This window comes from Gastrolobium bilobum, unplaced genomic scaffold (assembly GCF_033153095.1).
Source record: "Gastrolobium bilobum isolate Gb01-03AN ecotype WA unplaced genomic scaffold, APGP_CSIRO_Gbil_v1 utg8498, whole genome shotgun sequence".
NCBI lineage: Eukaryota > Viridiplantae > Streptophyta > Magnoliopsida > Fabales > Fabaceae > Gastrolobium > Gastrolobium bilobum.
This window is the reverse complement of record NW_026898476.1, coordinates 290,336-301,657: the sequence shown is the minus strand read 5'-3', so window position 1 is coordinate 301,657 and position 11,322 is coordinate 290,336. Positions and strand designations below refer to the sequence as shown.

General features: G+C 31.3%; 1 protein-coding gene across 1 annotated transcript; it reads right to left on the bottom strand.

Annotated features, from left to right (window-relative positions):
- Positions 1 to 2,011: 2,011 nt before the first annotated feature.
- LOC133316596 (monothiol glutaredoxin-S10-like) lies at positions 2,012 to 2,651 on the bottom strand. Its single transcript, XM_061518367.1, has one exon. The coding sequence runs from the start codon at positions 2,523 to 2,525 to the stop codon at positions 2,217 to 2,219; it is 309 nt and encodes a 102-aa protein (XP_061374351.1). The 5' UTR covers positions 2,526 to 2,651; the 3' UTR covers positions 2,012 to 2,216.
- Between the last annotated feature and the right edge of the window lie 8,671 nt (positions 2,652 to 11,322).

The following is an 11,322-nucleotide window of genomic DNA, read 5'->3' as shown; positions in this document are numbered from 1 at the left end:
CAATATTTATATCAGGAATAAATATCCTTTTAAGTCCTTAATAAAAAATACGGTCCTCATTTAATTTTTTTATAAAAAAATTAGTCTCGAGTTTCCTAAGAAATTCAAATTGGATCAATTTAGTTAAAATCGTGGTCCTTCACAAATTTAAAAAAGATCCACATTAGTCACTCAAAATGACTAAAATGTGTTCACTTTGAATTTCATAGGGACTAGGGCACTAATTTTTTTTTGTAAGGGATTAAAGTGGGACTGAATTTTTTGTTAGTGACCAAAAAGAGTATTTACTCTTATATTAATTACAACGTAGCAACGTATAGAGATGATTAAAATAATGTAGCAATGCAAATTGATTAGAGAGAAAACTTATTCTTCCTCCCTGTCACGTACCCATTCTCATGCCCTCTTCATCCTTTATTTCCTTTTTTCATTTTTATAAAAAGAGAGGATTGATTGCACGTCTGACATTCTCAAATAAGTTAATCTCTACATACGAGACATTCACTGTGATTTCGCTTGTCTTTTGTACCGATAGTGTTGACTTTTTTATTCACCATTATAAAATAAAATGATGATAAATGAATGTATTGGAGTATATTCTCATATTTGTTTTGGAGGATTGATAAGATTTAGAAGGAAAAATAATTGGTTAAACTATTGCCTGCAGTTTGTTATAGAAGCAACTAGATTATGAGCGAGTTCATAACCTTGAAAGCGCTAATCTAAACTGTCTTTACAAAAAAAATTTGGGGGCGATGCACCCGAACCCCCACCGCTAACTGTGCGGACATAAACAATTTCTTTTAGGTCCGCTACTGCGCCGTAGACTAGCTTATCTAAAGTAGCTGCAGAAATATTTTTCCCCATAAAGTTGTAAATTTCGGTTTCGCTATGTAAGAAAAAACCAACTTTATTTGCATTCTTGAACTGCACGTGCATGCATACGTGATCGATGCCTCGATGATACATATTGATATGCGTTTTACGTTTATTCCCCAGCCCCCAAATTATAACCATGTAAGTAATCACTAAATTGATGAAAAAAATATAAAATGAGTGTTGTGACAAGCAAGATATTATCATATTTAATTTAATTTTCAAAAAATTAATCAAGTATATTTGTTTTCATTTATAAAATAAATGTCAAGATGTCGCATTGAAGTATCAAGTAAAAGTGAAACATAGAAGAAATAAAGTAATTAATAGTTTTATAAAGCTTAGTTATGAAAAAATCATCACATTATTTCACTCTTAAAAACAACGAAACTGAATACAATATCGAACTATCTAATTATCTGAAAATGGAAAAGTCCTGAATATATTCAAATTATGAGGTAATATGGAAAACACCCCACAAGCATATTGAAGGGCCCAATATGATAGTACATGCATGTTGATGGAACAACGCTATAATAAGAATATTTTATATTCGATGGGAAATTTATCCACTTCTATATGCATATATGTCAATCGAGGAATATATCCTCTTTTGGAATGATAGAGACTGCAATACACACTACATGTCGTCTTTGTGCCACGTACTCCTCCATAAAATTTGTCAAATATTATTTCAAAATTAATGGGTATGCATGGATGCATCTACGTAACTCAGAATCTTCAACTCCCACAATTTCATTGCAGTTAAACCCCATTTTATTTTCTCTTCGCTCTCTATCTTTTTATTTTAAAACGATAAAGAGTGATGTCATTAACTCGAGTTTTTCCTTCCCCTTATCACGCAATATAAATACATTACTTCCGGGTTGTTTTTATAATAGACTAAAAACTTGCATTTGTTATTACAAAAAAAAAAAAAAAAAAAAAAACTTGCATTTGTAATAAAGTTTGTCTATAACATCCATGTTATAGACAAAATATTTTTATTAAGTATAACGCATTGCATTTAATTGAGAACTTGTTACTGAAATATCATAAGAAAAATCAAGAACTTGAGATTTTGATCAATATATTTCACTCCAAAACATTAATTATAAGTGAAACAATGCACCAGAACACAAAATTATATTGGAGCATAATCTCTAGAGATTATTCGGGTACAATGCATGCAGATTCTAGAAGCCGCAAAGGTCTCATACAAAAAAAAAAAAAAAAAAAGGCTTGTTATGATATTATAATAAAACAAAATTAACTTCTCATAAGGCCGTGTTTGACTGTTTGCATTGCGCTAGAAGGTAAGCTCCATGTCTATGACGTTTCTAAAGCCAGAGAGCACCAGCATCTCTGAGCATTCTCTTGAGTGAGCCATTGAGGTGAAGGGTCATAACTGCGTTGGCTGAACCCACAAACTTGCCACCAATGAACACTGCGGGGACAGAGGGGTTGCACCCTAATCTCATTAGAGCCCACTCTATTTCCTTGCCCCTTGAATCTTCATCTACCTCATAGATGAAAGGGCCTACACCTTGCTCGTAAAACAGCCTCTTTATGGCATGACTCATCCCACATGAGCTCTTACTGAAGATCACCACTGCCTTTTGTGATGCCAATTTTGTTATACGATCCATCTATATATATATATGTATCTACCTATATGTATATATTTGTACACTTGCTTTAATGTTTAATATTAGATATGGCTATGGCTTAGATGAAAAAAAATGAAATGAAAGGAGTAGTAGAGGAAGAATTCGGAGGTGGTTGAATTTGTGATGTCACTGAAGGTTGAAGGACTTGTGTATTTATATACGTGGAGTTGAGGACACTGAACATAATCATGAAAGGATGATAATTCAGTTAACCTATGCGAGTTGAATAATTGAGGATGAGAGTATATGTTCAATCTTCACTAATATTATTTTTGAGAGGAATTTAAAACCTAATTCTGGATCCGCGAAAATAATTGCTTTCTATAAAAAATACATATAATTTATTAAAAAGAAAAGAAAAGAAATGGTTACATAAGGGATGCATATAATAATAATTGGTATAGGGATGAAAAGGTGAAGGTTCTTCCATGAATTGTTGATGCCCAAAATACCCTTGATTTGATTGGGACCTGTGTGGTGTGTTATATTAATTGTTAATAGTTAATACACTTAGCTAGCTATTTGTGCGACAAAGAATCAACTACGCCATAAAGATAAGCCAAACACTGCCGAAAGCGGGGACCACGAGAATTAGAGGGGAGGAATATGTGAGGGATTTTATGTGGACGAAGATGCCGTTGATTAGTGTGTGATGGTGCGCAAAGAATGTCAACTTTACGAGAAACTCTAAAAATTCAGAATAATATTTTGGATAGTTTAATAATTGTTCAGTTCTAAAGTTATAATATTTTATTTTTGATTTAATAATATATATAATTATGTGATGTCATGTCTGATATTTTTATTGATTCTTTTAAAATATTATTGGAGCACATTAGGAATCTCTTTAATTAATTTTGGACAGAGGAGCACATAACACGTGGGATGAGCATGGAAGGGTGACACATGGGGGATACGAATGGTTGCATTCCTTGGAGTGAATATAGGTGATCTAAGATTTGATATACGTGGAATGAACAGCAAAATGATTCTTATACCTAACTAAATCAGAAAAAAAAATTCTTAAATATTTCTCTTTTAGTTTATACCTTTTTTTATTTGGCAATACTTTTTTCCTGCATACACCTATTGAAATTCAAGCTAGCATTTTTTTTAAGTTGTGGGCCCACTTTCTTATGTGTCTATAAAAAACAAATTTTTTTCTTATTGCAAGAGAAAAAGTATTGCCATTTTTTATTTTACCAAAATTTAAAAATACACTTGTACTACAATTATGTTTTGAGTTTATTTCTTTTTTGGTTACACTAAGGGGCAAAGCCCCCAACAAAAACAGAAAACACAGACTAGAACAGAAAGGAAAACAGAACAGAAACAGAAAACATCAGAAAAGAAAAACAGCCCAAGCTAGCAGAATAACAGAAATCAAACATTATCCTATTATTCTCCTAACTGTGTCCAAATTCAGCCCCGGATCCAAAAGATCAGCAGCAAGGAGATTTAACAGATCACTGTGAGGGGAGGTGATTGAGTTGAGACCAGAAGAATCCTCCAAAGCCTTCTTCGCAATCCAATCTGCACAAGTGTTGCAACTCCTAGGAATTTTATTCAGTAGAACAGTCCACTCTTTCTGTAAAAAGACTCGAATCTTAGCTCCCAAAGGCAGCTTTCGAGTGTCATTACCATGATTGGTAAGAAGGCTAAAAGCCTGAGAAGAATCAGTTTCCAAGACTAGTTTCCGCCAGCCATGCTTCCAAGAGAAATCTAATCCTTTAAGGAGAGCCCAAAGTTCAGCATGCAGGGGTATGCAGGAGCCAATGAAGGCTGAGAAGCCGCCAATCCATAGACCATTCTTATCCCTCAAGAGTCCTCCACATGCTGCCCGATTGCCTTGCACAGCCCCATCTACGTTTAACTTCAGAAAATCCTCCTCTGGTCTGTTCCACGATGCAGGGAGATGAGAAAGTAAGGTACCTGTAAAGGTTTTTGTAAACTTGTCCCAACAGTACCTGTTTTCCTCAATTTCAGCAGCAATAGTCTTTGAAGGGTCCTGAGGTCTTTTGAACTCTTCTTCATGAATTTCCTTGTTTCTTCAGAGCCACAAATAGTAGCAAATGGTGAAGAAAAAATTTCTCCATTCCTTAAGCTTGCTGGTGGTTGAGTTGAGATTGAGAATCATCCATTCCTTAAAAGAGTTTTCAGTAAGAAACCCCATTGGAAGAGGGTGCAACATGGGTAACAGCCAGATCTTTCTTGCCTTCCAGCAGTCTCTAAATACATGGAGACAATCTTCAATCATTTCAGGGCAAAAAGGGCACTTGTTGGAAGTTCCACTCCACTTTGAAATTGACTCTATTGTTAGGATTCTACCATGAAGCATTTTCCAGATGAACAACTTGACTCTTTCCTTGCCTTTCCACTTCCAGATTCGGTCCCAGCAGTCAAAGGGAAAAGGATTGCTTGAACATAACAGGTTGTTGTAAGCCAGCTTGACAATAGATTGCCCAGGATTCCAGTTGCTCCAAGCTAGGCTGTCCTCTTCGGCTTCCTCATCAGGATGGGGGATTGCAAGGATTTTGTTCACCACATTAAAGTCAAAATGGTTCGCTAGATATTGCACATTCCATCCCCTTTCTGATAGGAAAATGCTATTATTGATCTTTAACTCCAAGCCCTCTTGAGATGGAAGGGTATGAGAGTGAGCCAGGAGGTTTGGGCTGAGTCCAGTCCAATTGTCTTTCCAAAAATCAATCTTCATTCCATTGCCAATTTGCCAAGAAGTATTGCTTATCATTTGAGGCCAGATCTTACAAAGGCTCTTCCACAAGTGAGAGTCATAAGGTTTACTGACCACCTCCTTTAGAATGTCTTTTTTCCTGCCATATTTGGATAACAAGACCTGGACCCAAAGCTGAGATGGAAATTGGACCATATTCCAAGCACACTTTTGAATAAATGCTTCATTTTGGCTTCGGAGATTGAGAATACCTAATCCACCTTGATTTTTTGGTATTCCATTTTTTCCATGTGTTATTCCATTTTTTCCAAGCCAAATTTACAACATATGAACAAAAACTTACAAGTTAATTTTAAGGTAAACTTATTATTTTCCTGTAATATGTTTCTTTAAATTAATATAAAATATTTATTCAAATTTGTAAATTTTTAATTCCATAGCATTTAAACTATGTTTCTTCAAATTTGTTTAGGCGGCCTTAATGGATACACTAGTAAGTAGGCCAAGTTATACCATCACACCTTGACCCGAAATTTTAAAACTGTGAGTTTATGTGTCATTTCACTTACAAGTATGTTACTTAGTCCTATTTCTAATGGATATGATACTTAATTACTTATCACTTACATTTGAATTTTCAACAATCTCTCGCTCAAGTGTGAGATCCAACATTAATATATATCCCACTCATAATATTATGGGTCCCAAACAATAGAGGTAAGTCTTGGTTTGCGCAAATAAATGAAATCACCATTTCCAAATATTTGGCTCATATATGGGTTATAAACATTTTATATCAATATAAATTGCACTTTTAATCTTAGCTGTTGATCTCACTTTTATTTAATGGTTATAATTTTTCAGTCATGTGAGCCACTGAATACAAGTGGATTAATGACAAAGATTAAGTGTAAAATTTCTTATAGTTATGCTGGTGTAAAAATAACCCGCCATTCTCTCTCTCTCTCTGTGTGTCTCTTTGTGTGTGTGTGTGTCTCTCTCTCTGTCTCTCTCTGTGTGTGTGTGTGTGTTTATTGAGAAAATTTTGTCCCATGCAACACATAAAAAAGTGGTGGGTGGGAGATACTAAGGAGAAAAAAGTAAATTTTACCCACTTTTTATGTGCATGAGACAAAATTATCTTATGCAATATGAGAAACATATTTCCTAATATATATGGGAAAAAGACTTTCTCATGCAACATGAGAAGTCTCTTCTCCTACACCTTCATTTTGATGTCCGTGTCAACTACTATTTTATTTTATATTTTTTTTCAAGAAGGGCCCATTCCTTTCTCTCTTTAGTAGAAAAACACCAACTTATGAGAAATTGAATGTTGTAAAAATCAGACCGGACCGACCGGGTCAACCCGGAACCCGGCGAACCAGTCATCTGATTGGTCCGGTTATCACATTGGATCGGCTAAGTATCAGACCCGGTGCGACCCCGCTGATTTTGGTGAAAATCGGTGACCTAGCCAGTTAACCAGTGACCCGTCCCGGTTTATTTAAAAAAAATATTTCCAAAAAAAAGTTCATAATTAACATATTTAAGTGATATGTTGCTTATTGACTTACATAAGTTATGTACCTATAATACTAATGTTATCTCAGTTATGCACTATGCAGAGAATTTTGATTTGATTTATAGTTAAAGATATCATTTACTGAACCTGAAACACCAGTATAACAAACATTATATATTTGTTTGATCCTTTATTGGACAATAATGTATAATTTGTTATTTTTTATTTTAAAATATTTAGAATTTATAAATTTTTTTTAGCTATTTGAGTATGTTTATAATTTTTTTAATATAAATTATAAATTTATATATAATCACCGGGTTCAACGGTTCAACTAGTAATTCACTGATTGAACCAATAATTCAATAACCCGATACTTCAATTGGATCAATGTCCAACTGATTTTAATAAGATTTGCAACCTATATATATATATATATATATATATATATATATATATATATATACGGGTTTTGATTTTCTCATGTTAAATGAGAATTCAATTCTCATGTTGTAGAGATAAGAAGCATGTGGGACCCATGTGTTAAAAAAAATTATATGTAGGACCCATGTCAGCACGGAAATCGAAGGGTGTGTAAGAAAATTTGAATTCTCATATTTAATGAGAATTATAAAACCATATATATATATATATATATATATATATATATATATAGGCAAAATGATTTCTGCAGCTGCTGTACCTACAGCTAGCCAGGATCCGCGTGCGGATCCTAGGATACGGCACCGGATCCTTGTTTTTTTTGTTTTAAACGCCGTGGGGCCCACTTTTTTGTGTCAGTTGTAGAGAGTGTTATATACAGCGGCTGCAGAAATGATAAGCCCATATATATATATATATATATATATATATATATATATATATATATATATGGAAAAAATGTGTGTCATTTTAAATGACACACCTTATATCCTTTCACTCTCACAAAGAGGTGAGACCCACACCTGTAAGATTTTTTCCACCCATTCTCTCTCCTATGATTTATCTTTTTCTCTCACTTAAAATGACACAACTTTATGTCCTTCAAAATTATACATATTTTTTTCTATATATACGGAAAATGATCTGTTTATAAATTTTTACAAATTATACTATGTACTCCCGAAAAAACATAGTATAATTTGTAAATAAAAAAATTGTAAAAAACTAAATATAACCCTCCCCTGTGTATTCTAAGAAAATAAGTATCGGTTGCGCATCTTAGCTTGGCAAGACTCGGGTCATGTCACAGTCATATCGAACTTTCTGTTGTTTGTGTTTTGTATCACGGTTAATGGAAATGTAAAAAAATAATATTTAAATTAATTATTCATCTTTATTGTTGTATCAATAAATGGTTAAAATTCATCACATAATATGTCTATATTTAAGATTAGACATAACCAAATGATGATAGATCAATTGGTATATAAGAGTTAAGCAGATGAAACTGAGAATATGTATTCGATCCTTTTCAATACTATTTTTGAGATAAATTTAAAGTCTTAATCCTGAACCCGCCCCAAACAGAATTGACTTCCATAAAAGATACATGTGATTTATAAAAAAAATAGACATAAAAATAGTCCATTCTTTCATGTCATGGAAAATAGTCATAGTTTTTTGCTTAATAATAAATACTTTGTAATTAATTAAATTAGTTTATTAGTTAATTATATCAACAATATATTTATTTCAAATTAGTTGTGATCAGAGGCCAATAAATCTAAATAAAAATATAAAAATATTGAGAGAGAAAAATATTATAATGACATAATTGTTATAAGATTGAAAAAAAGTCCTCCATTGATGCAAAGCACTCTGTCTAGAATGCCGAAGTTCAAAAGAGATGCCAATCAAGATAGAGACAAGAATTTGATATATAATTTGATTTGTTAAATCTGTATCGATTTTGGTTATGGTCATATGATTTGGAAATTTGTATCGATTATGGCTATGGTCATATCAATTGTATCGCTTTTGGAAATTTTGGTCATATGCTTATGGTTAAATCTGTATATCATTTGATTTGTTTCGATCTTTGAACTAATTGAAAGAGATTAGCAAATGAAAGTTTTAAATGTAAATATTAATATTTTTAAATTAAGGAATCAAAAATGCAAATGAATATTATATATGAAAGATTTTCAATATTTAAATTATATGAATAAATATTTATTTTATTTGAAAATAAAGATTTATATAAAAATTTAAATTCAATTTATAAAAATAAATTTATTTATTATAAGATTTTTTGACAGAATTTTATTCATTTTCCGTTGAAAATTTTTGACGGAATTTGTTTTCCGTCGAAAATTATTACAATATTTTTTGATGGAATTTTATTCATTTTCCGTCGAAAATTAATTCAAGATTTTTTGACGGAATTTCATTTATTTTCCGTCAAATTTTTTTTGACGAAATCTGTAACTCCGTCGAAAAATTTTTACCAACGAAGGAATATTCGACGACTTTATTTTCGTCGAAAATAAAGTTTTTGACAGAATTTTTCTGTTGAAAAAAAGCATTTTTTAGTAGAGAAATATTATAATTATTTTTTGTCTTGAAAATTTTTTTTTAATTGAATTTGGCAGAGAAATTTACATATGAATTTATCTATTGTATTATATAAAAAATAGGAACTAAACAATTTAATCCAAGAGAAGCTTAAGTAGTATGTATCTCCATTAGTCTTACGTTATGTTAAATTCTTAATTCTTAATTTTAATATAAATTTTAATTAATTTTATGTTTATAAATTTCTTTACCCAATTATCTAAGTAATATAAGAGTTTTGCTAATTTATTATATAGTTACCAATTAATCATTATAAGAATGATATTTACGACTTTATATCTATATATTACTTGAAGATTAATATATCCTATTGCCTTTACGCTTTCCAACAACAAAAGGCCAAAAGCTACAAACAAATGTTTCGAAAAATTTCTTCGGACCTCGGACTGCTTACTTACAATTTTAAAAAGTATGGAAATACTTTCCAAAGCAGTTTATATATGACTTGTAAATTTGAAGTACTTATTCCTCTTTATTTTTTAATTAAATTTCAAAAATATCCTTCTAATCAACCCCATGTATCATCTACTTCAATATTGTTGCCCACGACCCAAACATAAATTGCTTCATTTTGTATCATATTTCACTTTTTGGTGTTCGTGATATTACAATTTTACTTCTATTTTTAAAAATAGTGAATCTAATTTACATAACACATTTTATTTTTATTGGAAAAAAGCTTACAAACAAAGACGAACCAGGAACAAATTCTCGCAACCTTAAGTTTACCAGCATTTCTTTTAACATGATAAAATGAATAATGTACGTTTATATTGGAATTTATTTATTTTAAGTGTGAGTGGAAAATCATATACTTGAAAAAGATACATAAACTCATTGTGGGTTTAAATGTATTAAAATAATTAAAATGTATTAGAAAAATATGATATAAAATTATTAAAGGCTTATGCTTACTAGCTTCAAGTTTTTGGGTTGAATGAATCTTTGAACCCACTCATATATAAATTTTGGGCGCTGTATACCATTCCCACGGTTGTTGTAAATAAAAAGTGAAATAATTACGCCGCAAGCTGATGAATTAAATTGCTATTCGTGATTAAAGGGAATCCCTCCGCGGTATGAAGCTTTCGAAGTAATAGTTGAGCCTTTTATATATTCTTAGCCCATTTTACAGATTACACTATCCATTTCTATTGGTCATAGGTTTACAATCAAATCCTATCTTATCAACAAGTCCACATTCAGAATTCAGAAGTCAGAATATGACAAAAAATATGCATTATTGTTTAAATCTAGGTCCTCTCTGTTGAAAGTAGATGATCGTGAAAAAGCTTTTGTAGGGATAGTTTGTATCCAATAAATTGTGTAAAGGGGACTAATAATCAATAAATTTATTGAGATGGATATGTAGTTAAGGTAAATAACCATCAATCTAAGGTATAGAAGTTATGGTGGAACTCCTATTGACTGAGACACTATAATAGAAAACCAATCAGAAAATCGGAAAAAGAAATGTTAACAAGTAATTAGTAACACATATTTCACCAACAACAAAAAAACATCAGAATCTCAAGAAAGGAAGTATAATAATTAAAGATTAAGAAATAAAGATCCACATGTTATTAATCAATTAATTGCATGTGTTAAATGCTTAAATATGTATTAAGGTCAGCATTAATTGGTTATATGAAATAACTACACAGTTTACCATTTTTTGAAGATAAATATATGGGAAATGCTTTTCTCTTTTCACACGAGACAAGATTTCATTCCTACACATACATCGACTTCCGTGTCAAATTTTTGTTTTATTTTTTATATTATTTTTTAAATCGTTGATCCCACTTTTTTGTCTCAGTAGAAGACAACTCTTCTCTTCTATTAAAGGAGAAAAGTATTCCCCTAAATATATATAAGTATTTTTTAAAGATAAATATATTTGGAACATGGCCCACATATCAATTATTTTACTTGAATGTTTATGATAAACCATACCTTACAATTTTTGTGATTATATG

Excerpts from the sequence above, each read along its gene's own strand:
- LOC133316596 (XM_061518367.1), bottom strand. The coding sequence starts at position 2,525 with ATGGATCGTATAACAAAATTGGCATCACAAAAGGCAGTGGTGATCTTC.